At 44.6% G+C, this 27,386-nt stretch overlaps 1 protein-coding gene across 1 annotated transcript in view; it reads right to left on the minus strand.

Moving 5' to 3' along the window:
* st18 (ST18 C2H2C-type zinc finger transcription factor) overlaps positions 1-22,496 on the minus strand; it is a 64,541-nt gene extending 42,045 nt beyond the window's left edge. Inside the window, exons 1-2 of the mRNA XM_056293155.1 lie at positions 22,458-22,496; positions 21,230-21,389 (exon numbers count right to left, since the gene is read on the minus strand). Of these exons, the coding sequence (XP_056149130.1) occupies positions 21,230-21,389; positions 22,458-22,496 (199 nt within the window). The remainder of the gene's footprint in view (positions 1-21,229; positions 21,390-22,457) is intronic.
* Between the last annotated feature and the right edge of the window lie 4,890 nt (positions 22,497-27,386).

The following is a 27,386-nucleotide window of genomic DNA, read 5'->3' on the forward strand; positions in this document are numbered from 1 at the left end:
ACGTTGATGGGGGACCAGCGAAATGTAAAGCGTGTCCGTCTGGAGTTGGGGTGGGGGGGGGGCGGAGGCGCGTGCTCATGGGAAGTCCTCACGTCCGAGGGGCCCACAGGATGAGCTCAGAGCTGCAGAAGGAGCAGTTTGTCAGCACATCAAACTGCTGAAAACCTTGAAAATATGTGTTCCCGTGTGAAAATTTGTGACGGGGTCGGCCTCAGACAGTCGTAACGGACAGGACGATATGGAAGTATCTGAAGACGGTTTAGGAAGGGCAGAGGAAAGAGGAGGTCGGCTCCAACGTAATTGATCCGTGGTGGCTGATATTGGATTCTGAACCCCAATATGTTTAATTTGAATTGTTTAATTCTAATTTTAGAAGGCTTTGTACACCAACCAAAAAAACAGTCAACACTCTGGTGACGAAAATGGAGGAAAATAATTATTCTTCCACCAATTTGTAGACTTCTTCACCTTATAGAGGGTGCTGGGTGTAGAGAGACGGAGTCAGAATCTCGGTGATTTCAGCTCAGACAAGCAGACAGCCGAGCAGAGTGTTTGTACTTTTTAAAGACGGGGGCATCGACGTCTTATCACTCCTCCAGGACTGAGATGCTTCGACAGAAGAACACAGCCCGGGGTTCTTAACGAACGGTCCGCAGCCCGGCTAGCGGCGGCTTCAATGGCTCGCTGTGATGGCATAACTACAGGGGAAACTTGTTGTTGGACGCGGTTCGCAAGGCTCCCATGAAAGAGTCAGATGGTGACACCTTTGCCGAGGTGATCTGGGGGATCTTGTAATCGCTTTCCAAAGTCATCCCAAAGCCTTCCCTCTAAATTGGGTTCATCTGGATGCCGACCACACAGAGGCACCAAGTCCAGATTGTTTCTTCTGACATCAAACGGCCAATTTCTGTTTTTGACCAAATTTTCCAGCGCTTTTAGTAACACCCCATCCTGTAAAAGGGGACGGGATGATGTGCGATTTTATTCGTGCCTTTCAACCCAATTAGGGCAAACCAGGCTACTTGACTAACAAAACCGGTTTGTTTTTCACAACTCTAGGTAGCAGAACCAGAATCATGTTTATCGGCCATGTAGGTTTGCACATTCATGGACGTTGACTCCGGTTCGTGGCTCTCTCAGAGTACTTAACATAGAATAACAACACCACAACACAACAGTCTTCACATATAGAGGACTGGCTATATACAGGCGAAGTAAGAGGTTTTAAAGTGCAACGGTGCAGAGAATATGGCGGCACGGTGGCCCAGCGGTTAGCGCTGTCGCCTCACAGCGAGAAGGTCCCGGGTTCGAACCCCAGGTCGTCCTCTGTGTGGCGTTTGCATGTTCTCCCCATGTCTGCGGTGGGTTTTCTCTGGGTGCTCCGGTCCCCCCCCCCCACCTCCCACCATCAAAATGACATGTATGTTGGGGTTAATACTCCTGTGCCCCTGAGCAAGGCAATGGAAAGAAGAACTGGAGATGGTGCCTGGGTGCTGCACTAGCGGCTGCCCACTGCTCCTAGCTACACAGCTAGGATGGGCTAAACGCAGAGAAAGAATTGCCCCACGGGGATCAATAAAGTAGTAAAAAAAATGTGTGTATATATATATATATATATATATGTGTGTGTATATATCAGAGCTGGTGAACTAGCAAATGAAACAGCACATCATTAATCCATCGACTCGCACGACCACCCCCTGTGGCAGACTTTGAGTTTCAACATGGAGGCTTTCTGCCTCTTTTTCTTTTTGTCTTTACACGAGCCTTCCGATGTGGCGACGGTTGTGTGGGGAGGAGGAAGGGTGCGGGGCCCCGGTGTCCGTCCTCCCCCCCCTCTCACACTAATCCCGCTCATTGTTCCTGCCCGGGGAGGCCTTTTCACCGGCCCGGCCTCCGTGAACGCCACCAGGTGGTCGGCAATTTCGGAGAAACGTGGTAACTGTTCTTCCCTAAATCTCCCCCCCCTCCCGTCACAAAAGGCAGGTTTCCAGTTCTATGGGGGTGGGGTGGGGTGGGGGGCCAGTTCTATGGGGGTGGGGGGGAGGCAAAAGGAAAAGTTTACCTCAAACAAATCCCCCCCCCATCACAAAAGGCAGGTTTCCAGTTCTATGGGGGGGGGTGGGTGGGGGGCCAGTTCTATGGGGGTGGGGGGAGGCAAAAGGAAAAGTTACCTCGAACAAATCCCCCCCCCGTCACAAAAGGCAGGTTTTCAGTTCTATGGGGGTGGGTGGGGGGCCAGTTCTATGGGGGTGGGTGGGGGCCAGTTCTATGGGGGTGGGGTGGGGGGGGCAAAAGGAAAAGTTTACCTCGAACAAATCCCCCCCCCCCGTCACAAAAGGCAGGTTTCCAGTTCTATGGGGGTGGTTGGGGTGGGGGAGCCAGTTCTATGTGGGTGGGGTGGGGTGGGGGAGCCAGTTCTATGGGGGTGGAGGAGCCAGTTCTATGTGGGTGGGGTGGGGGGCTGGGCAAAAGGAAAAGTTTACCTCGAACACACAGCGTCTGAAAGGAATCGGGGACCCTGAGCAGTGATTCCTAATCAGATTGCGCCGAAGTGAACAGCTCGCATGGCAGCTGTAGTTTTCCCAGGGTTAATTACCTTTCACTGCTCTCTCTAAATGAGTCAGCTGTTCCTGTCATTAAACAACTCCACTCTATCTCCGCTCCTCTGTCCTTGACACACACACACACACACACACACACACACACACACACACACACACCTTTGTGTGTGTTCCTGCCCGCGTCTCCCTCATATTAAAATGGTATCAAGCAAAAGCAACAACTAAGACGGCAAACAATGGCGTCGCAAATAATGTCATTAAAATAGCCACTTTGTCGCCGCTTTGATTACGTCGTTGCCGGTAAGGACGGCGGTCGGCGCTGAGGTCATTTCCCCCCTTGTCTGCACGCCGCACAGACGTGCTCGTGCACACGCGGACGAGGGGGCGCGTGTTCTCGGTACGTCCCGTCGACGGGAAGTCATATCTGCCAAGGTCTTATTTAGCAGGAGCCTTCGCTCGCTAATTGAGGATACGAAGGAAGCAAATTATCCAGATCAGTCCAATCACACACACACACGCACACACACGCACGCACACACACACAGACACGTGCTCGCACGCGCAGGAACACACACCCACACACACCAATATTCAAGATCATATCCATGGACACACACATGCAATAATACAAACAGACAGCCACATAAACGTGTACACACACACACACGGCGCCGCTACCATAATATAGTATAGTTGTACTGTCATCAATTCTGAAAAATCTGTCTGCTTACTAAGCTCGATGGCTCAGGATGCGAGGGGAGTTTTAAGTGATTTTTGCCACTGTGTGGTAAAATCCCTTGGCCACCTGGATTACAAACTCTAGTCCTTTAACTCATGCCAGTATAAATCCGTGTTAACTCGGATTTACCTCTGGCATATGAATTCTCAATCTGCGTAAGCTTTGTTTGGAATGAGTTGAACATAAGTATTTCGGTCGCTAAAGATGCCCAAATGGTAAATTCCCATTCCGCCAAAACATATACTGGGGGAAATAGTTTGGGAACTGGCAATAACGCGGCTAGTGGCTAAGCTAGCCGCTAGCTAGCCCGAGCAGGCCCGGCGGTTCCGGCAGTCATGCTGGCTGCTTCCGGTGGCGCTCTTGGGACAAGTGCACGATGGGAACGACGACGAACGGGCCCCGATTCCCGATGGAGTAGCCTCGTGTCGCGTCCGCGACCTCGCAGCTGTACGCCACGGCCGACGGTGTGATCAAACCCCGCGCGCGCGCGGCAAGATTTGGCCTCGCGCGTCGTCAGACGAACATTTATTTGCTCAGTTGTTCAAACACATGGCCTGGTCTGATACCAAGGCGATCACGGTAAAATAAAATATGGCATGAGCAGCCCGGAGGATCTAAATTAAGTATTATCCAATATCCATACAATCTCCTCACACACACGCACGCACACGCACGCACACACACACACACACAGACACACACACACACTTCTGTGATATCGGAGTTAAGCCTGACTATTTTGTACTTAAAAGGTTAGCAGGGCTGTTTTGTGAGTTTGATCCGCGCTTGCCAAATCAGCAGATGGTCCATGAATATGATTATATGCATCAATAAAGGCAGTAATCTTTAACAAAATGTAAATTTGACTTAAGTACGGGGTTTAATATACACGTTGGACTTTAACCCACTTTCCCGTCAGACAGTGGGATATGATAAGCTAATGCACTTAAAATTATGCATTACAGCTCCCGCCACTGGTTCCCAGCGCTTTGGACCTGGATCCGGGTTTCCCAGCCGACGCGCGCACCCCCAGCAGAGGAAAGGTAAGAGATATCCGCAAAAGGGGTTCGAACGTTCACATTTGAAACCCTGTTTTTTTTAACATTTATTTATTTATTATTTTTTTTGTGGGGACGATCTGGATGCACGTGAGTGATAAAGTCACAAAACGGTACACCCACCATTTAGATATGTGAGGCATGGGTCGCAAACTGGGCGGTCGGCAAGAGCCTGTGTTTGTGCTGCCTTCATCTAGATTTCAATAATTCCCAGTTCAGCACAGAGTCAGGTTTCACTCGGCCATTTACTGCAGCGAGCAGCCGCTCGGTGACGAGCAGCGCAGCGCACACAGCCGAGCCTTTCTGCAGAAACACAAACCCGCCTGTGAAACCAGGTGGCAACTCTGCAAAATAAAAGTTCAAGTGCAAGGAGAGAAAGCGGCAGAGAGAGAGAGAGAGAGAGAATGGAGAAATGGCCCGTGTTAGTTGCTGCCGTCTAACGAGATGGTCAACATAGAAACTCTGTAGTGGTTACACTATTTACTTGCAGTTTGTCACATTAGACAGCATCTCTACTGACGCATGCAGACACACACCCTCCAGCATGCTGTCATGAACACACGTATGCAAATATCCAAGCTCACACAGACACGTTTTTTTTTTGGTGGGGGGAGGGTTTCTCCCTTTTTCTCCAAATTGTACTTGGCCAATTACCCCACTCTTCCGAGCCATCCCTGTCACTGCTCCACCCCCTCTGTCGACCCGGGGAGGGCTGCAGACCACCACATGCCGTCTCCGGTACATGTGGAGTTGCCAGCCACTTCTTTTCACCTGACAGGGAGGGGTTTCGCCAGGGGGACGTAGCACGTGGGAGGATCATGCTATCCCCCCCCCCTCCTGAACAGGCGCCCAAACTGACCAGAGGAGGCGCTAGTGCAGCGACCAGGACACACACCTCCATCCAGCTTCCCACCTGCAAGACACGGCCAATTGTGTCTGTAGGGATGCCCAACCAAGCCGGGGGTAACACAGGGATTCGAACCGGCGATCCCCATGTTGGTAGGCAACCGAACAGAGCGCCACACCACCCGGAAGCCCCAGACAGCAAGTCTTTAAGTGAGTCTCCAGGACAGAGATGTGGGCCTTTCTTGAATCCACTCATCTGTCATGAGTAACTTTCCGAGACTTGCAGACATCTCCGTCGCATCTTTAGAAAGACACAGATCCACTCGCCCGCTGTCACTCTCATCTAAAACACCCCGGTTAACGTCTCCGACGGGGCAGAATCGTTAGCCTGACTTACCGTGCCCTCTAGCTAGCCTTTGTTTTGCATTTCATGGTGACATCAGGGAGGAGAGATGGAGTAGAAGGAAATCGAGGTGGGGTCGGGGGTAGTCCAGTGTCTCACCACTGTGTGTGTGTGTGTGTGTGTGTGTGTGTGTGTGTGTGTCTGTGTGCGCGAGGACACTGTGGTATTCAGGCTTTTTGGTAGGCTTTGTGTCATTCACTTAACGACCAATCTCATTAGCTGCTGGGCTACAATGGGCTGAATTATTTTCCATGTAAATACACCACATGGTGACCCTCAAAGTAAAACCTCTAAAGGTCTTTTTAATCATGTAAAAGCTGGACCCCCCCCCCCAAAAAAAATCAATGACCAAAGGAAAGAACAAATTGACCCTAAAAATGGATAAAACAGTTTGTTTGACAAGGTGAGGCTCAGGACTGAATTAGATTTGTATATCATGTACCGTGATAACATTGTAAATGTATTTTGGTCCTATTAATACTTCATACAGTGGTGTAATATACCCTTGACTGAGCATCAGGATACTTTGATCAGACAAGCGGTGGGTCTATGTGAAAGCATATGAATGGGTAGGCCTATTGCAAAATGGATGGATGGATGGATGGATGGAGAGTTGTTCAGTCAGGAACTGTTTGTACCAATCCTAACATTTGAAGGGAACGTGTAGATAAATTACGTGGCGAATGCTGAACAACAGACATAAAAGACAGTGTATTATCAGAATTATGTGTGGATTACTCTCTTTTATTTGCTACGGGATCCTTGACAGTGTGTTTCTGGTGCGGAACTATGATACTATGTCACTATGATACTTAGATACTATGATTCTAAGAGACTAAGATACTATGTTACAAAGATACTATAATGCTATGATACTAAGATACCATGACATTAGCCACTAAGATACCATGATACTAAGATACTATTATACTAAGATACTATGACACTATGACGCTCTTATACTAAGATACTATGATACTAAGATACTGTGATAGTATGAAGACACTACGTTATGACACTGGCACTAAGATACAAAGATACTAAGATATTAATATACTATGACACTATGAAGACACTATACACTATGGCACTATGATACTAAGATGCTATGATACTAAGATACTATGACATTATGTTACTATGATACTAATATACTATGAAGACACTATACACTATGGCACCACTATGATACTATGATATGGTGATACTATGACACTAAGATACTTAGATACTATGACACTATGAAGACACTATACACTATGGCACTATGATACTAAGATACTGTGATACTATGACACTATGATACTAAGATACTATTATACTAAGATACTATGAATCTATGATATGATATTAAGCTACTATGATACTGATACTATGACACTATGATATTATGATACTAAGATACTATTATACTAAGATACTATGACACTATGACGCTCTTATACTAAGATACTATGATACTAAGATACTGTGATAGTATGAAGACACTACGTTATGACACTGGCACTAAGATACTAAGATACTAAGATACTGTGATACTATGACACTATGAAGACACAATACACTATGGCACTATGATACTAAGATACTGTGATACTATGACACTATGAAGACACTATACACTATGACACTATGATACTAAGATACTAAGATACTGTAATACTATGACACTATGAAGACACTATACACTATGGCACTATGATACTAAGATACTATGATACCAAGATACTATGATACTAAGATATTATGACACGATGATACTAATATACTGTGACACTATGAAGACACTATACACTATGGCACCACTATGATATTATGATACAATGATATGGTGATATTATGACACTAAGATACTTAGATACTATGACACTATTAAGACACTATACACTATGGCACTATGATACTAAGATACTGTGATACTATGACACTATGATACTAAGATACTATTATACTAAGATACTATGAATCTATGATATGATATTAAGCTACTATGATACTGATACTATGACACTATGATATTATGATATTAAGATACTATGACACTATGATACTATGATATTATGATACCAAGATAGTATGACACTGACACTATGATACTACGATATTATGATACTAAGATAGTATGACACTATGATACTAAGATACTAAGATATTATGATATTAAGATACTATGACACTATGATACTGTGATATTATGATACTATGATACTATGATATGATACTAAGATACTATGACACCATGACTGATACTTAGATACTATGATACTAAGATATGATATTATGAAACTATGATACTAAGATACTATGACATTATGACACTATGATACTAAGATACTATGAAAAATGAATTATTCTAAGTACTTGAAGTCGTGACAGCTGTCTATAAACCATCAGGGACGTGTCTATTGGCCAACTTGACCCTTGTTAGAAAACAAAACAAATAGAGGAAGAAAAAAAAAGCGAATACTGCAGCCGGGGACTGACGAGCCGGGTCATTGGAGATTTTCCAGACAAACGAGGGGGGAGGTGGGAGGGGGGGTATAGGAGGGGAGGGGAGGGGAGGGAAGAATAAAAAGGACAGGCACAGAATCTCATTTTAACAGACCGCACACAATCTGGGCTCCCACAGAACTATCTCTGCCTGACCGCTTTCTATTTATCCCTTATCAGTGTTTACCAACCGCTAGTTTTCTTTCATTCACACTGTGAGGCAGTTCTCTTACTATCAGTCAACAGCTGACACCGTGGAACAGCCTCAAAGGCAAGAGGAAGGGATCAAAACTAAACCAAAGCTGTTTAAACAATACAACAGAGGAAATAAATTCATAAATCCTAATTCTTCCCAACCCACAAGGGTACAAGCAGATCCTTTATAGTTAGGCCAACAAACAAAACCACAGCCAATGAGGTACATTACAATCAAGGTAAATGCTGAAATATATTTGAGGGGGAAAAAAAAGCAGTAAAAAAAAAATCCCATGTAATTTTAATTTGGAACATTACATAGTGCTACCGTGTCAAGCAAATATAACTATTCAGTAAAAGGGATTTTGTTTTGTAATTTATTATCTTGTACAAGAAACACGGCCTGATTCATCCTTGTTGATATTTTTAGATTATCTGGCTTCATAGCTCTGAGCAGCACATCCTGCCTTCCAAGAAGACATAACCTTAACGTTTTCAAGGCTTTCTAATTTCTATATTTATCTGTAAGTACCCACTTTATCGCCACTAAATGCCTTGTGACAGCAAATGGAAATCCCACTATAAAATGTCCCAACTAGAGAAATTCATTCAAATGAGAATGTGGGCCTTCATAACAACACACTGAGGATTAAACTGTTATCATCTCATGTACTTTAATAAATTATTTGGCTCAAAGTGAAACATTACATTTACAATGACACTTTGCAACTGATTCTTGACACCTACTTATTGAAAATATTGAATTAAAAACTATAAAATTGTATTACTTATTAGTAATTCTACAAGAAATAATCATGAAATTATAAAATTAAACTACTATAGATGTGTGTATGTACATAGTGTGCATATATATGTGTACGTATGTATGTATATATTTAAATATATATTTATAATTATACATATCTTACACACATATATACACATATAATAAATATATGTGTGTGTGTGTGGATTTGTGTGTATGTCTGTATATATATATATATATATATATATATATGTGTGTGTGTGTATGTATATATATATATACACACACACACACACACACACATACATACACGTGGGGGCTCGTCCGGTATTTTTGCTGTGTTTCATATATATATATATGTGTACATATACATTAACATACAGACATTGCTGTTGTAGTTTCAGTTGTTCCAGTTAAACTTGTATTTTTAATTATACGACAGAGGCCAAACACAAGTCTATGTTATTAAAACAGAAGGATTAAAAAGAAGTTTAAACGTATTGTTGAGTAGAACAACTTACTCCCCTTCAGACGTAAACAGGATTGTTTTTGTGGACTACTGTTCAAAAGTTGAGTAATTAATTACATTTATCCTTTCACCAGCTGCTCGACAGCAGATGGAACATTTCTGAACCCTGTTTAAATTAAATCCAAATAATTCATTTTCCTGGATTAACTAAGTGAAGTTTGAGAAGGGGGGACAGGTAACAGCGAGGACGTGAGACAGGAACGTGTCCTGAGCTGATTTCCTGTTTCAGACTCGGGCAGCCGACGGTAACTTTCACTCACATCACACTTTTATTTGAATCCAGCGATTGCAGAGTGTGAACGCTCCCGAAGAACCGGAAATAACTTTTGTTTTTTTGCGCCCTGGTCAGAACGTGGAGTGTGTTGGTTATTACGCGGCATCAGTTCAACTTTGACCTCCACACCTGCCGTTGTGCCGTGCCTTACTTAGAGGGCTTTTAGTGTGTGCTGAGGCTGTGAGTGTCTCTGGGTGGTACCAGCCTGGTTTTGCTGGTGCCGGCCTGGTCTGACTCGCAGACTCGGATACCATGGACAGCTCCTGTTGGCAGGCCCGGCCAGGTAAACACAGGTTAACATTATCCTGTTGGCTGGCAACTGGAGCAAGGGACGCATCTGATGTGGGCAGAAAGAAGGCATTTATTTTGCTGTGACTACTCGTGCTGCTTTTGTAGTTAAAGCAAAGTCTGCAGCTTTGGACTCTCATAAACCCGCCCCCCCCCCCCCCAAACACCACCACTACATGTGTCATTCTCTCTAAATAAGCTCTTTAAACTTCATACCTGGATGCTCAGCTGAAAGCACTGCATGTGACTCGCTCCCTTGTGCATTTTCTAACTCTTTTGCCTGTTTTGTTAAGACGCTGGGGGGAAAAAAAGCCCAGCTGGCTGAACTGTGATAAATGGTCAGTACCTTTTTATTTATTTATTTATTTTTTTTTACTTGGACCTCTGACAATTTGTGATGGCATAGCATGTCCTGCATCTCTGGGGGATGTATGTTTGGTCTCGGAGCATGGCTTCTCTGACACGTACAGTACCGGTACGAGACGTGGACGCCATATAAATCCGGTCTAAAGGAAATATTTTACTGTCACTGTTGCCGATTCGCGCGCGCAAAAATAAAAGAAAGCTCACTAAAATGCAAATGATTAATAAATAAAAGTAATAAAAAGAGGGCCAGACGAACCCCGGAAGACATTAAAGCTGTAATACTCATAACTGTAATATCGTGGATTATGCCTTCAAGCGAGTTCATCTTATGACACATTCACAAGGCCCCCCACACCGACCAGGGAGCGTCCGCCGAAGGCTGTTTTGTGGCTGTTCTGGCACAACCCAACATACGTACACATGTTACGTTTGCTTTAGAGCAAACGAGTGGCTTGCCAGCGAGGGCTGTGCGGCGTGTCGCTGGTAAATGATAAACTTTTCTGCCCAGCATCCTTCCAGCAAAATCACTGGTTGCTCTGGAGACCTGTAAGTGCCCTGTCCGCTCATAGTTGTTCGAAGGTACAATTTGTCCACGTATAGCTCCAAAGTCCTGCGCCCGGATCTCTCTTTACTGACACTCCATTCGGAGAACGCAACAGGATTTGCATGCAGGATTCAAACTTTACCGGCTTTGCAGTGCACTTTAGAGGGGGGGGGGGGGAACAGCCAGAAGGGAAAGCAATAAAATACTTGGTTGAGTGCCGTGCTATTCAAGTGTGCTGCGGGGGGATACGGAGTCCAAATGTAAAGTGCATGTGGCCGGCTCAGTGGTCCTGGATCTACAGCTGTCACTGTCAAAGCCACCCACAACCTGACAAGGCTTTGTCTCCACAAACAATACTAGCATGTGTTCTTTTAAGACAAGCTTATCGCCGCACAAGTACTGCGAATTTAATCTAGGTAGACAGCATCTCACGCTATCTGGATGATCAAAAATAGGTCATCCCTCTCAGAAAGAAAAAAAAACAGTTTGAGCCATTTAATCTCCTCCCCAAACTGGCTGAAACCTGGACAGGATCCGCGCTTCGCTTTCCAGTAGTGTTTTTTAAGAACACCTAATGTACAAAAACCCACACACAAGGCGGCGGCGGCGAAATTATTTTCTACCTTCTGAGACATCGCGGACAAAAAAGAACAGGACGGTGGGATTCCCTTTCAGGGGGGCTCGTGTGAAATCAGCCTAGGTTGCACGCAGCGGCGGAGTAACAAAAGTGTTGAACAAGCGCGTCAACTTTGCAACACTGATTGCGTTTCTCTCGTTGTTGCCTTTCACACCGGCGGCGTCAGAAAAGCATATTAGCTAGGAAAGAAAGAAAGAGAGAAAGAAGCCACCCTTGTCTTTTACATGTCCAAACTGTCCTGCCATTTCTGCCGCCAGCGAGAATAAACACCGACCGGCGTGACGATATATTCAGTAAGAAGAACTTTAAATGACAAACCTAGTTCTGTGATCCAGAAAGTTTGATTTCCCCCCAGCCTCTTGATAGCCGAGCCGGCGCCGTGGCTCTGAAAGGTAGTCCCCAGGAATATGACATACTGTGCCTTTGACAGCCTGGAGATAAACACCTGCGTTCGGGTCCCTCTTTACGTCACACCTCCCCATTCACAGCCCTTCAACATGATGCACATTTGCACATCAACAGCCACCGACCCCCCTCCCCCCCCCTCCTCCTCCTCCTCTCCTCGTTCCTACTCCCACATCCGCAAAACACACAAACAGGCACACAAGGAGGCAGATGCATGCACTAGCTCCTGCTCAGGCGTGCGTACGCTCACGCAGACGGACACGGACACCGCCGATTGGTGTAGGCTCACACCCGATCGCACACGGCTGCAGATATACACACAGATACGCATGCAGAAAACACACACACAGAAGCACCCGGGTCCACTTACACACAGGTGGCGTTTCTCGTTCAAGTCTTTCTGCCGTCCCCCCCCCCCCCCTTTTTTTCTTCTTTCTTTTCCCTCCCCTTCTTCTTTGCATCAGCTGTTATTTTATGCGGTTTTAAAAACTTTCCCTTGCTTTGTCACGGGGCTGGGGCATATGCCCTCCCGAGCTCCCCATACATCACTCGTCATGCAAATGAGAGGGAATGTCACTCCTCGGCAGCAGATGGCCGGGGATGATAACAATGGCTCAACAGACCAGTTTCAATGTCTGCGACTTTATCGCTACGGCAACAACGACAACAACAACAAAAATGGATTAAAAAAAAACAAAACGTAAAAATTGATGATATGAAAATCTTGCCGGTTAATTAAATCCCCCCCCCCCCCCGGTGTTAGTACCTGTCAGTCTGTTTTACTTCTCCTGGACTATTTGAACTGTAAGGCTGTATATAGGAGAGCTTGTGTGACGGGGGGGGGGGGGTGTGTCTGGTTATCAGTACAAGGCAAAGACCTGGAAATGATTTCTGGTGACTAAGGAAGGCTGCTGCCTAGCAGTTATTTAAGTAATTAGGAGTAATTCCTCCCCGCAGGCCATGTTAGCCTCCTGAGCTAGCTCATGCATTCGACAGGCCGCAATACACAGAGAGACGGGGGGGGGGGGGGTTAGAAGGAGGTAACAGGGGGCCCCAAGACACTGCAAAGGCAGCTTTTTTTTTCTTCTTCTTCTTCTTCTTCTTCTTTTTTTGTTTAGAGCCCCAGCCGAAGTGATGTCACCCCCCACGTCCTGCTGACTCCTGTTCATACAAGCCCCCCCGTAGCAAAGAGTAAACAGTGGAAGCGTTTAGCAAACAGGGCCAGATTACAATGACAAAGGCAGTCACACTTCTGGGCGGAGCCTAGAGCGACGGGCTGCGTGGGGGTTGGGGGTAGGGCTGGGGTAGGTTGGGGGGGGGGGCGGGGCAGGTTGGGGTGGAGCGGGACGGGGGCGGCTCAGGATTTAAAATAAGTGATACCCATAAGGGGCCTCCTCGAGAGCCGAGCGTCGCGCTTTCCCCAGCCGATGGCAGGGGCCACCCAAACATGCTTACCTCTTAGCTTTGCCCCCCCCCCACCCCCACCCAGCCAGCCACCCCCACCACTCCCTCCCGGGTCTCCTGGGACTGACGTGTGAAACACAATGTGTAATAATGCATTTTCAGTGCTTCTTTTTTTTTTGTCATCTGTGCATTTGGTTATGCAAGGATGGGGACTTGCAGACTGAGCAGCATATCATTACTTAAGGTTTGGCAGTTGATCATCACCTTGTTCAATGCCTCATTTGAAAACCTAATTTGTAACTGTCCTCGAGAGCCAATTCAGGGTACACCGAGGGAGGCGTACAAAGAGAGAGGTCCTGCTCCGTTCCCCCTGCTTTTCACTGTCCGCGCTTGATAATGGTCCGAAAATATGAAAGTAAAGAACCCTCTATCTGAGCATCTTATCGAGTAATGAAAACGTGTTTTCTCTTTGTTGACGTGGACGATCTTAGCGAGAAAAAAAAAACAAAAACAACAACAGCAGCAACGGTGGCGCTTGTTCGAGGCTGATTATTTCATGTCTTGAGCCGAGCAGCGGTATTGCTGCAGGAGCGAACGCTGTAGAAACAAAATGAAACCCTAAACAGGATCAGCTCACGGAAAAGCAATCTTGACAAATTGTGAGAGAGCAACATATTGGATGTACAGTATTAGAGCGACACGGACTCTCCTTCCCTCGCACTGTAATTACAGATACACAACATTTTACTTTTGGCTCTCGCATCTGCACAGCTCTCGAAAAGCAGTCTCATTCACAGCCAACAGAGTACATATAAACTGGTGTTTTGTCATACTATCTCATCAACAGAAAACCTGGACACGACTAGAGAGAGCTGATGGAGAAATGAAAGAGGAGTGGGTTGCATAAAATTACATGTCAGACAAGGGTTCACATTTAAAAACTCCTGCTCGTATTTGTAGAAAGTGTTTGATTGCATTTAGAAAGGTATTACAATGGGTCACATCTGTGTGTCTAAAAGCTTTTTGCATTCTGCTGCAAATTATGTAAGCAAAAATGAAATGTCACGGCACCCCATTGTTTGGAGCACCATACCGTCCTCCTGCTAAACCTACACAAATACGTTTGACTGATTTCTTCTAATGCACTGCGGGATCAAAATGTCACCGGCGCAACTTTAACAGAACCCCTCCCTCGCTCGCGCCCTGTCCCCTAATTTCAACCGAGCAACGCGGCTAATTTCATATGGCAGCTGGTACACCCAAACAATAATTCATATTCACACTGTGCCATTGAACGTGATAGAAGTGTAAAAATCTGTATTAAACTGTGGTTAATTTCAGCTAAAATGCTTTAAGATTGGTCTAAAATGACACAAATGCGTCCTCGTGGTGATGGTGAAACCCCATCCCCGTGCCATTGTGCAACCACTTGATGCCTTGTTCATCAGAGAAAGTCACATAAAAGGACTGCATTAAAATAAAAAAATAAAAAATCAATTTGCATATGCAAATACGAGTAACCAAACATAAGTGTGTGTTGTTGATATGGCTCGAGGATGTGGAACTATCTTTATGTGGATGTCAAAAGACAGGGAATTTTCCTTTTGAGAATACAGTACATTTTCCATGGGGATCATTGTTTACATTGCGTGTCACTGTGTCGTGTGAGAAATGATTAGATTACTTCCCAACGAGCCCCTCGGGGACGATCTGTGTGTGACCGTGGGCAACATTACAATATGTTCGTTTAGCGTCTTTTGAAGACACTCGATATTTACTTGATAATATGTACGCGTTTTATGGACAAATGTAGAATGATATCTTGGGTCTTGGTTTGCATCCAAAGTCACTTGATCCTCCAGTCGGGCTCCATAGCTACTGGAGGCTTTGTAAACTGGTAAACTGGTAAAGTATTGAATCTGCCCAAAAACCAACAAACTCAGAGGGCGAAGCAAATTCACGTTTGATGCGGCCTCACCCAGTACCAGTGCGGGAAGATGGCGGCGCGAATTCATGTTTGCAGCGGCCTCGCCCAGTACCGTCCATGTAGTGTCTTTGCCCACTTCTGCGTCTAAGTTTGTCTTCATTTGATGGCTGGGAGAGCTTGGTCTGCTGTGTGCTGTGGGCCCAGGGACCACGGCCCTGCCTGGAGCTGTGCCCGAAGAGGAAACACCGAGGGCGGTCTGACAGGACGTGGAAGCGGGGCAGGCTAAGCTAACTGCTAGCCCATGCAGACTGGCAGTACGGATAACACTGAGGGCAGTCTGGCGGCATCCTCATCTAGCCTTGACTGTGTTTTTAGTGTCGTCGTGTGGACTGCGGGGAGGTGTGTTGAAGGTGTCTGGCTGGGAGAGCTGGCGTTGGATCGGCTGAGGGAGTTTGGTCTGACACGACTGAGGGCGGTCTGACAGGACGTGGAAGCGGGGCAGACTAAGCTAACTGCTAGCTTATGCAGACCGGCAGTTCCGACAGTCATCCTGGCTGGTGTTCGTTCTCCTGGAAAGTGATTTACTTATTTTTTTGGTTTTGTTTAGATATATGTGTTAGTTTGGATATACTATGTGTTCTTGTAGTTTGGATATGTGTGTTTGTCTTTGTGTTGCACTGCTGTGGGCTGGGGGAAACGGTGTTTTATTTCATTTCATGTACGCAAGTTTATGAAGTGAAATGACAAAGTGATTCTGGATTCTGATTCTGATTAGTATGAGATCACACTTTCCATGTTGTGATGGTAAGGCTCTATTTGTGTGAACAAAACACCGGGAAACCCCCCTTTGCTTGTAAAAGATGCAGGCAGGTATGACCGATAGAAGGATATGATGTGAATAAAATAGCAAAATTTGCCAGCTCATTGGCACTGGTCCTGTCTTTATGACTAAACCAGCATTTATTGCCTGTAAACCAAATAAAAGCCAGTTGTTGAGTCCAGCAGGAGTAAGTGAAGGCGTGGGACTCTGGCCACTGCAGGTTTCAGCCTGTAATGTATGCAATCTAACGTCCTGATAGTTTGGAAATAAAGGCTCGCTCGGTCAGCAGAGGTCTGGCTTTTCTTTGGCCTTGGAGTCATTGTGTTTTGTCATTGAGAGGTTAGATCTGGGGGTCTCAGGGGGTCTTTCTCCATCTTTTCTAATCAGGCAGGCAAACAATGGAACAGATACGCCTACAAATAGCCAGATAAGAGCTGGGATGAGTTGCCAGAAATGACTATTTTTACAGCGGTAACAGGTGTTTGGACTGGTTTTGATAATGACCTTGTTGTTTGGGGTAGAAGTCTAGACGTAAACGACAGCAGACATTTATAAGATTGCATTATATCTCCTCAGTTAGGACACCTCCGGCAGTGTAGATTGGCCGGTTTACAGCTAGCGGTTAAACGGACTGGCGGCCTGTCCAGGGTGTCTCCCCCGTCTGCCACCCAGTGACTGCTGAGGACCGCTCACGTGAGAAATGTCTCGGTAAAACTTTCAAAATGTTTCAGCGAGACAGTTTCTAAGTTGATGAAACGTGAGAAAAGTTCACTCTTTCCTCGTGAATCTGTGCTTTCCTGCCTGCCGGGTGGCTCGCGTGACATATTAAAATCATTGTGAGTGTTTAGAGAAATGCACTCGAAATAATAAAAAAAAATACTCCTCCATTAATGTGGATGGCTTGCAATTTTTCTGATTGCACCAGATACTGGCAGCGTGCTGACATGAACCAAAATGCAAATGGCCTTTGAACAAAACAAAGAAATTGATTATGAAGTAAGTTCCCTCTGCACAAGTAGCCAGCTCTGAGTGATTAATGGAGGTTGGCCATTGATTTTCCTTTGTTTAGATCTTGGTTAACTTTCTGGAGACACAATTATAATTTGTTTCCTGACAATAAATCCAATCTAGCTTGGGCAAATTAAATTTTGCTATGGCCTCCTCTAAGCAGTTTTACATTTGGTGTGGATTGTTATCAAGAGGCGTTGCTTGTGAACGTCTCCTGTTTGTCTTTATATTTATTAGATTTCTGATTAGATATTGTTTTGTTTCTCAAGACTGTCGGGAAAGGGAGCTCCTTGTGAGACTGGGCAGGGCTGTTTGCAGGGATCTGCATTACTTGTCATCTATCTATCTATCTGTCTGTCTGTCTGTCTGTCTGTCTGTCTGTCCATCTATCTATCTATCTATCTATCTATCTATCTATCTATCTATCTATCTATCTATCTATCTATCTATCTATCTATCTATCTGTCTGTCTGTCTGTCTGTCTGTCTGTCTGTCTGTCTGTCTGTCTGTCTGTCTGTCTGTCTGTCTGTCTGTCTGTCTGTCTGTCTAGCTATCTATCTATCCGTCTGTCTGTCTGTCCGTCCGTCCATCCGTCCAACCGCCGTCCAACCACGTCCATCTATCTATCTATCTATCTATCTATCTATCTATCTATCTATCTATCTATCTATCTATCTATCTATCTATCTATCTATCTATCTATCTATCTATCTATCTGTCTGTCTGTCTGTCTGTCTGTCTGTCTGTCTGTCTGTCTGTCTGTCTGTCTGTCTGTCTGTCTGTCTGTCTGTCTGTCTGTCTGTCTGTCTGTCGGTTGGGTGGTGTGTTGGGTCTTATGTGAGCCAACACACCAACAGCGTTGCATAAATGTGTACATATAATGTGTACATATAAATGTGTACACATGATGTATACACATGTAACATGTGGAGTTACGTATATCACAGTACAGTGTGCCACACGTATTTATTTGCAAGTCAAATGGCGATGCTCAGATACCTTATGGAAAGGCTTCTGCCACATTCTTCATAGTCTTCATACTCTTCATATTCTTCGGCTTTATAACTTTGAAAACTTGCACAGATCCAGACATTTATACTTCCTGATTTCTCGCATCATCTCTCCAAGATAGTGATAATACGATTTCTGTGTTTTTCGCTGTTGAGAAACAAACTGGATTATGAACAGATCACTACATAAACAGCTTTCTAAAAGGAGGCAGCTATTTTAAAAGAGGCTAAAGAAATGCAAAGAGGGATTTAAATTTTAATTTGAATTTATTCCAGCAAGTGAAAGGTTCTTTTGAGAGGGGATTTCAGCAAAGATGATGGTATTTAAAAGTGATAAACAAGCATCTAAACCTCCACAGAAGAAAAAACATCATTTTTCTTCTTTCTAGTGTAGGGGAGGAATTGGGCTTGCTGTGGCCACATCCAAAAAATAAGAATAAGTAATAGTAGTAATTAAAATGCAAATAAGCAAGATCCATGGAGATATTTCAGCTGATTTCTATCATAAATTGTGCAATTAACGCGTTGTGTTGACGCACCTCCGGATGTTGGACGCACAGCTCCATGTCCTCAGGTGAAGAGCCGTGTTCTCTGTGTACTTGGCATAACGTGCTCTTCACTGCACATGGGCGCTCAAACAACTTTCACACCTATCACATGTCATTACAATCCAATAACCGAAGATTAAAGCAGAACACATGGCAGCCGTACACTTGTCTTTCAAAGTAAAACGTCTCACAAATCAAAACGTAGTTAAGTACGCGCTGTTTGGCACAGGACGCCGAGATCCCGGTGTCACCGAGGAAGACACCGGATTCAGGATTTGGTTATGGTTCAACAATGGCGGCTAACGAACGTGCTCCGTAATCTGGCGTCGTCGTGAAGGACAGGTAATAGGTACGGATTATCGGGATCTGATTTGTCAGCTTCCCCGATGTTCTTCCCTCTCTTTTGGGTGACCACTGAACTTAAGCGAAGGAACCCATGCCACACAAGACAGACAAAGAGTTACATCATTTTGTTGACAGTTAATCCGATCACGGGCAGTGTTTGTGCATTTGCTATCTTCGGAAAATGCCAGCAAAAGCACTAAGTAAACCTATTTTACAAGACTCCCTCACAGGGATACAGTGCCAGTATCGGGATAAAATTTCACACAGCAGCATGGCTCAGTCACATAACCTAAGCAGGCTTAGGAAAATGGAGCACTACAAAGTGTTGCACTTTCTCCCTCTGTGTCTGTTTCGGCATACAAATTGCTTTTAGTTTTTTGGTTTTTTTTCCCCACTTTCAGCAGAATGGGAAGAGTGAACAGATAGCTGGATGTAGATACCGCCGTTAATGCTCCGAGTTGTTTAAAATGGGAGACTATGGAAGTGTGCACCTGGCATTCTGCAGTCTGGCCTGGCAGCACTCCTCCCTTATAATTATTATGAACACACATTAATTCAGGGTTGAGTCTGAAATACGAATGATGTTCTCCGAGACAGCTTGTTTTAATGGTTATGCAGAAGAGATCTTACGAGTGCAGATGGCAGATGCGATGCCTTCGACGCTATTTGCTGATTTTTACAGCACAAGGTATGGAAGACCTTGTCCGTAACGTGAGACCGCGTTGCCATTTTCAGGAATTAAGTTTGATATCACACTTAGGCGTGAACTTCAGGACAACCGTTTTGGGTCATAAGCCCTTTTTGGCGACATCTGGTAGTGTGGCAGCTGTGAAGTTGATGATTTATCATAGAGAATAGCAAGACTGCACCCTCCTGACCAGAGACAATGGTGCTGTATGGACTGTATGGCTGGCTTGTTTCATCCAAACACCCCACTGTTCTCTCTTTGTCCACATAGGGGTGCATTTGTTCAGCCTTGGACCCTATTAAACTGCTTCATTTTAGAGTATTAGAAACAAAATTAGCTTCCACAGTTGGAGAAAAATATCAGCAACTGTAAGGCTGCCCATGGAGTAGAGTGGACAGAAAATTAAAGACTGCAAAGGGTAAACCAAAGAAAAGAAAACGGCACCGTGCAGACCGAAACGGCTTTGTATAATAACAAATAGTGGTTTTAAAGTTATACAACCCTTTAAAAGCACCTTTTCACTTTTTGTCATGTACATCGACATATGTGTTTGTGAACCATAAACAGCTGGCAGGGATGTCCATAGTCGTGTCTTCACGTGTCTGTATGTCTGCGGCCTGGTCCAAGAATCACCTTGTCCATAGGTTTAAATTGAGACGAGCATATTTCACGTTTGCACTTACACATAACCACACTCGTATTTCGGAAATCAAATGATACGGAACTCCCAACAACAGCACTGCTCAGAAAGTGACAAAATTCCACTGAAAGGAAATTTCACCCCAAGCCCGATATGCTGAACGACACATCTCAGCATGGAGCCTTTGAGCCAGCGCATCACTGTGATAGAAGAGCAGGCATTTAAACAACAACAACACCCAACAACAAACAACGTAAACTCCAAGAAAAAGTTTTTGTCGCATTCTAAGTCGCACAGGGAACCACATTAGCATGTGAAAAGAATAGACAGGAGCATTCTCAGTTACACACTCCACCTGGCTGCGGACCAATGTCCTTGTCAGAAGTCCACCCACTGCACTGGCTTACACTGAAAGACCTCCTGGGGACGGCGGTGACCATTCACTCGGCTCTCTCTTTTTCCCATGCACCTGTGACTGTTTTTGTGTTTGCTATTTTTTGCTTTGTCTTTTCCTGGCAACGCTGTATCATTGGAGACACACTTTCCCTCAAAAGGAATTCTCCTGCCCAACAATGTGGTTTTTTTGTTCACCGGATACGCCGGGCCAGAGAGTCAAATCGGAAAACAAGTCACCGCAGTAATAATTAAAATTGCCACAAGAAAAACGAGATGAGAGACGCGGGACTATGCCTGGGCTTGAAGTGAGAAAATGAGGTACTTTAACTGGTTTCTTGCCTTGTCGTGGGGCTTCACAGGTGCAGTTGGATAGGCTCTCCTCCTTGCTCTCATCGGACGGCTCATCCGGCTTCTCCATGGTCCTGGACCTTAGAGAGCTGCTTTTCCATTTTCCAAAGGACTTTGCCACAATCGCTTTGTCCGCTCCTTTCATTGTTTTCTGTAAAACACATTTACAGCATGACTTCCCAGGTTTATCCCTCTTGTGAGCCATCTGCCCCCTTTTTTGGCTCTCAATAAACCTGGGCTCATCTTTCCCAAACCCAAAGTAAGAGAGAATTAGGGCATTGTGTGCATATGCATTCTCTTAAGCATTCCAGAAAATTTCCTGATTGCCCTGGCATCTTTTTTAGAGAGCGCCTGGACATTGTTTTTCTCCTGACATTTTGCAATCCTGTGTGTGTGTGTGTGTGTGTGTGTGTGTGTGTGTGTGTGTGTGTGTGGGGAGGGGGCGAGTGAAACAGTATAAAACAATACTTTTGCAAAGTGCACACACAGTAAACAGTAGATGAAAACTGACAAAAAAACAAACATGTTTTCGAATTTAATCCAACTTAAAGGAAATAAAAATAGCACATTATGCCCTAATTGAGTGCCGTACAGTCCGCAAATACTATTACAAGGCCGATCAGGATTAGCGGCGGAACATACCTAGTTATCTATTTCGGAGTGCCAAGACTGCTAGCAGTGGGCAACTAAATTTCAAAAGCTGGCAAATCCAGTTGTCTCCTAAATACAGAAAGTACTTAAATCCAGAGCTAACAGAAGAAAAAGGCGGATAAAGGGTGCTCTGCATATCGTCGGAGAGCTCGTGCACTTTTCAGAATCACTGGCTAGGTTAAACAAATATGCTAAGTAGAGATCAAAACAATCCTTTGATCTGCAGCCTGGTTTCCAGAGGAACGGCTTGGCTGTTGTTGTAAATAACTTGTATAAATCTATACCGCTCGCCTCAGGTGATATCAAAAGTGCCAGGGATTCACGGGCGAAATACCTCGTGGCTAGGAAATAAATCAGATAAAAGCAATATGAATATTCCAGCAACGCCGTACAGTATCACAGGCGCCAAAGCTGTAAGTTTTTAACCTATGTGATCCCGCTACTTCTTCGTTTACTTTTTACAGTTAATACATTTTGGCACACCGATACTAGAAAAAGGAGAAAGTCCTAATGGTTTAAAATCACATTCTACCCCTTTCTATTTTGTACGCAGGGAAAACGTTCCTACCTCCAGCATCCCATTCAGGTCGAACACAGTGTAAAACATTGTGTCAAACTTTCATACAAAAGAGGCTTGAAGAATCAGAATGCAGAAGCTATACAACTTGCTGACTAACTTTGCCCTCTGTTTTGATCGGGGCACACAAAGAAAAACGCTGTCCATTCAAAACGGACAGCATAACTCTTTTCAGAGAGGGGGGGACCGTGAACAAACGAGGCCATGTCCTGGGCTGCGGTCACTTTCCCCCCATCAGGCCAGTACAGTGCGGGCCGAGGGCCACAGCGGCTGGGACCGGCTGACACCGAAACGCACAGGCAACAGAACAACGCTTGTGCACACCACTCTCCCATCAGAAATACATTTATTTCTCTCCCCCCCCCTTCCCCCATCCCCCATCCGCCCAACTCGGCGAGTGTGTGTTTGTGTTTTTTCGGTTCTGCAGCTCGCTTTGAAGGTTAACTTGCCATTTGTAGTCGTTATCGATAACGGCGAGCTGAAGTGATAACTGTACATGGTTGTACCAGTACTCTACTGCACAGCATGAATAACTTAGTGCAGTATCGCATAATAATGTTATGTAACCTGTGTGAAAGTTAACTAGCACGAAGCACTGACACTTATTTATTCATTGTGTTTGTTTCTTTATGCCCGTGTTACGTCGGCCAACACTAGAACCACCGAGGCGGTCATTTTGACCGTTTTGGATTTTCAAAGTTTTAAAGATTTGTGAAGAAAAAAAAAAAAAAAGAAGATAAGAGACCTGCCGCTCCCTGCATGCTCCTAAAAAAATGCATATATTTGCATTAAAATGAGTTTTAGCTCAATTGCACAAAAAAGTTATGATAAGATCTACCTAGAACAACTGTGAGCGGTCAAAATGACCGCGCATAATTTGCGCGTCATGTCAGTATTTATGACGTGTGGTGGTCCATTTCCATTTCCTTCGTGAAGTTCGTCGCTCTGTCCTAGAAGCACACTAGCGTTCTCCAGTGCAGAGAAATAATCTAAACTGGATTTTTGATTATTTCCAACATGTCTGGTTACAGACGCCGTTACAGACGCACCATGACTACCACCGAGGTGTTGCAGTATTTATAGGCGTTGGACAGCGGCCATTTCAAATTGTTTGAAAAATAGTATTAAAGTTGTTAAAATGTTAATTTTGGTGTCAGTTTCCTAACAGACATGCTGACATATGTAATGCATTAATATCTCAATTGGGTATTTATTGTAACAGAATATGAAGTTTAAAACCCGGCAGTCATTTTGACCGCCCACGGCCGTCTCAGGTAGGAGTGAAATCCCGGTCCTTCTAGTGGAGGTTGTGTCATGTGGTGTCAGGAGACACATCATGTTGTCTTTAAATGTCAAGGAGCTGGTCGGGTAAGACTTCTTTCTTTGGCTGAAAACTATAAAGGCACTGAGCTCTTCTCTCGTTTGAGAGACAACTTCCTCTGACCTCTGTGTCACAGTTTTCTCTCCAATATATTTGGATACAACATATTTTAATCCTCAACCCGTCAGTGTTTTGTGTTATTTCATGATTATTGAGTGTTTCCAGGCAGTTTCCCCTGACACCTGTGACATAAAATGTCCTAATGCTTTGCATACAAACGCATGCAAATGGCTCATTGGAGCATTCTGGTCCAGATTTTGAAGATCAATCCTGACCTTTGTTTTCCTCTCTTGACCGTCTAAAAATAAAAATATTACACAGCATTCTGAGTGTTAATTTAACTCCCGCAGTGTAAAAATGTGATCCGTGTCATTGTGTTTTTACTTTTCTATTTTCTCTGGGAGTACCATTGAGGCTGTAATTTGATGTGTGATAGTACTGAAGCAGATAGTCCTCCTCCGGCTTCACCGGGACTCACATGCACAGGGATGCTGTTCTTGCTGGTTCCGACTTTGCTTGCTGAAGGTTGTTTGCTCAAGGTTGTTTAAGTAAAATCTTGTCAAAATGCAGAACAAATATTAGCCAAGCTAGCTTGTAAACAATTATCAAAAGTAGAAATAGCTGCAAGTGTACGCCGACGCAGCGGGCTATAGCGAAGCAAATATGCTCAAGGAAGAGGACCCAGCAGTGCGGCCTCGTGCGCTGAGCATCACATATTTTACTCAAACGTTCCCAGTCTGCACCGCTGGTACAGGAGCATGTGCAACACCACAGTCTCGCGCAAGTTCTCAACACTAATCTCCGAGGAAGTTGTTCTGTTCGTTCCAAATGAAACCACACCAGAGTGATCCCTTACTGTTTACCCGCTGATACAGTACTGCTGTGTTGACTCTGGCACTGCCTGGCTGCACGGACTCACTATTAGAGTTGAAGGATCAGGAGTCCGATCAGGGCTTATGAGAAGTAACGGGCTTCAAGAGGGGCAAACTACATGATTTTTGATTTAAACAACTGCTTTTTAAAAGTGAAGAGGAGTCATGTAAATCCCAAACCCGCGTCACCATAAGTGAGTGGAAACCTACCACAGGAGCTTCATCTAGCTTAATTGGGGCCCTGAAATGGTGATTTTTTTTTTTGAGAGCGAGAACAGAATGTGCCGTATTCTTGACCCGTCTGCCTCGGATGCTTGCTGTATATGGAACTGAATACTGGATGTGAATTGTTTCGTTCTCCGCAACAACTTGTTAGATGGCAGCGGCTGTAGTGGAGCGGTGCGAGTGGCACATATGTATTAGGCTATATGAGAAAATTGTGAAATAACAGATTCCGGGTGTGATACTGAGGGGATGACTAACTAATAGGCGGGGTGCTCCCGGCTGTTAGCGTCGAAAAGCAGTTTGCACATTACTTTATCTTGTCAATCAGATTGCTGGAATGGAAGAGGTGACTGATAACTTGAATTAATTATTTTCTTATTACATGCATGTGATAATTCATGGTAATTTATGTCCCTTAAAGGTCCAAGCCAGGATTTCCAGAGTAAACTGTCACCTCTCGCATCAAGTTCGCCATGCTACTGTCTTCTTGTCTTCATTTAATTTTTATCCTCATCTTGTGCCATTATCTTTTCGTTGTCATCGACCGAGTGGCTGAAACAAGGACGCAGCCAAAATCATTGTATAAAAGGTATTTTGGATCAACAAATTTTGCATCATTTTTTTTTTCTTGAAACTGGTGAAAGAACAGAACATTTTCTAAAGTGAGGATAGGATGTAAACGTTGCAGAGAGTAAATTCATGTTAAAAATAGTCCCACAACAGTCCTACAGTCCCGATCATGTCCTACAGAGTCCCTTGAAGTTTTTGGTACTGAGTTTAATTAATCACAATCAAAATGAGCAGAAATAAGATGTGCAGTCGACCATTCATGTCTAATGTTCACGTCCACCATTTTGGGATTTGCACTCGGTTTCATTTTACCGACATCCTTTTCAGTGCACTGCAGAAAAAGCCCACACTCATAATTGCATTTGAACAAATGCTCTTAAATGCTTTGACAAATCCAACTTCCCCTGAAACGCAGACCACGAGAGGGAAAAAACATTTCTCTGACGAGAACAGAGACAGCAAGAAGTTCTAACAAGGAAAAGCCTGCCAGGTGGCGAACTGGCTGCACCAACAGAACGCACAATCTGTCTGCTTCTCCTTCCAAACCATTGACAGCTGCCATCACCAGCCTTGCACACTCGCACTCGGTGGCTCCTCAGCTCCCGCCCATCCCTCTTTAGTGTTTCCTGCTAACCCCGGAGACAGGGTCACCTGGCCCCGTAGATGCCCGTCTGTGGGGCCCTGCTGGCCCCCTGGAGACCTGCCTGCACGAGGAGGCACGGGGAACAGAGGTCTTGCAAATCCTGCATCAAGGGGGCTATGCCTTTGACCTGAAAACATCGCTTTTCTGATACCAAAAATCTGAAAATGTTAAGATGTCAGATCTTCGACTGCTCGAGGCTGCTCTGCTGGCCTTTGTGTCTCACACACGGTCATATGAAATAATAGTCCAACCAAGTCGACCGTTTTTGTCAGATTATTCAGTGTGTTAAAGTAATGTGTCGTATGATCGCACTGTTTTTCCCCGTCTTGGGGAGATTTGAGAAAAACAGCAAATAGCTTTTCACCGTTCTTGCAAAGTGGGAAATGTTATTTCTCCAAAACTGTTTGAGCAGATCTAGTCACAGAGATGCAGAAGAGGCTAAAATGTTAGTGCTACACAAAAGCCACCGTTGCAACAGCCGGGCTAAAAATAAAACCTGGCAAAGTTATTCCGATCCCTTATTGGTCCCATAGTTTGATTTCACATTTTAGCATTTGCATTCCCCTCCGCGTAAACATTTCATTCTTCCCCTCCCGTGGTACAATGAGACTTGAGTGACTTTGGCAGCAGATTTTGGATCGGTGCTCCTGAATCCACCAGTGTATGTTATCAGCAGGTAAACAAGCTTTCGAACAAAGCCATAATGGAACTGCAAGCGGCATAAAGAGGCTCATCTCAAAAGCTATACAACCCATCAAAGCTGGTGTCATTTCCTCAACACTGCACTGCAGCGGGGGAAAACGCACGGCTGCTAGTTACAGTTTAAATCGCCCGTCTATTTTCAGACACTTCACAACTATTCGTATTGATTACCGACTTGTCAGTAAGCAGCCAGCTTACCCCAGTAAAACAACAGATTTTAATGTTTGCCGGATTCTCCGCCGTTTTGTTTTCTGGGAGGAAATAAACAAAAATAATAAAAAATGGCGTCATGCACTCAAATCAATGGGATTTGCAGTATAGGGTATTTGAATAATTATTTTCCACTGCAAATGAAATAGTTGTGTCTATATTTAGAAGGATTACGGATGGCTCTGAACTTAATGTGAAAATCATTTTTTCCCTCTTTAAATACGTAGTGAAGCTATATCCTTCAGTTTGTTTGTTTTTTTTGCTCGGCAGATGCAATCTTGTTAACCACACGCTCGGATGCTCGTCACCAAACTTTC

Source organism: Lampris incognitus, chromosome 14, assembly GCF_029633865.1.
Source record: "Lampris incognitus isolate fLamInc1 chromosome 14, fLamInc1.hap2, whole genome shotgun sequence".
NCBI classification, from domain to species: domain Eukaryota; kingdom Metazoa; phylum Chordata; class Actinopteri; order Lampriformes; family Lampridae; genus Lampris; species Lampris incognitus.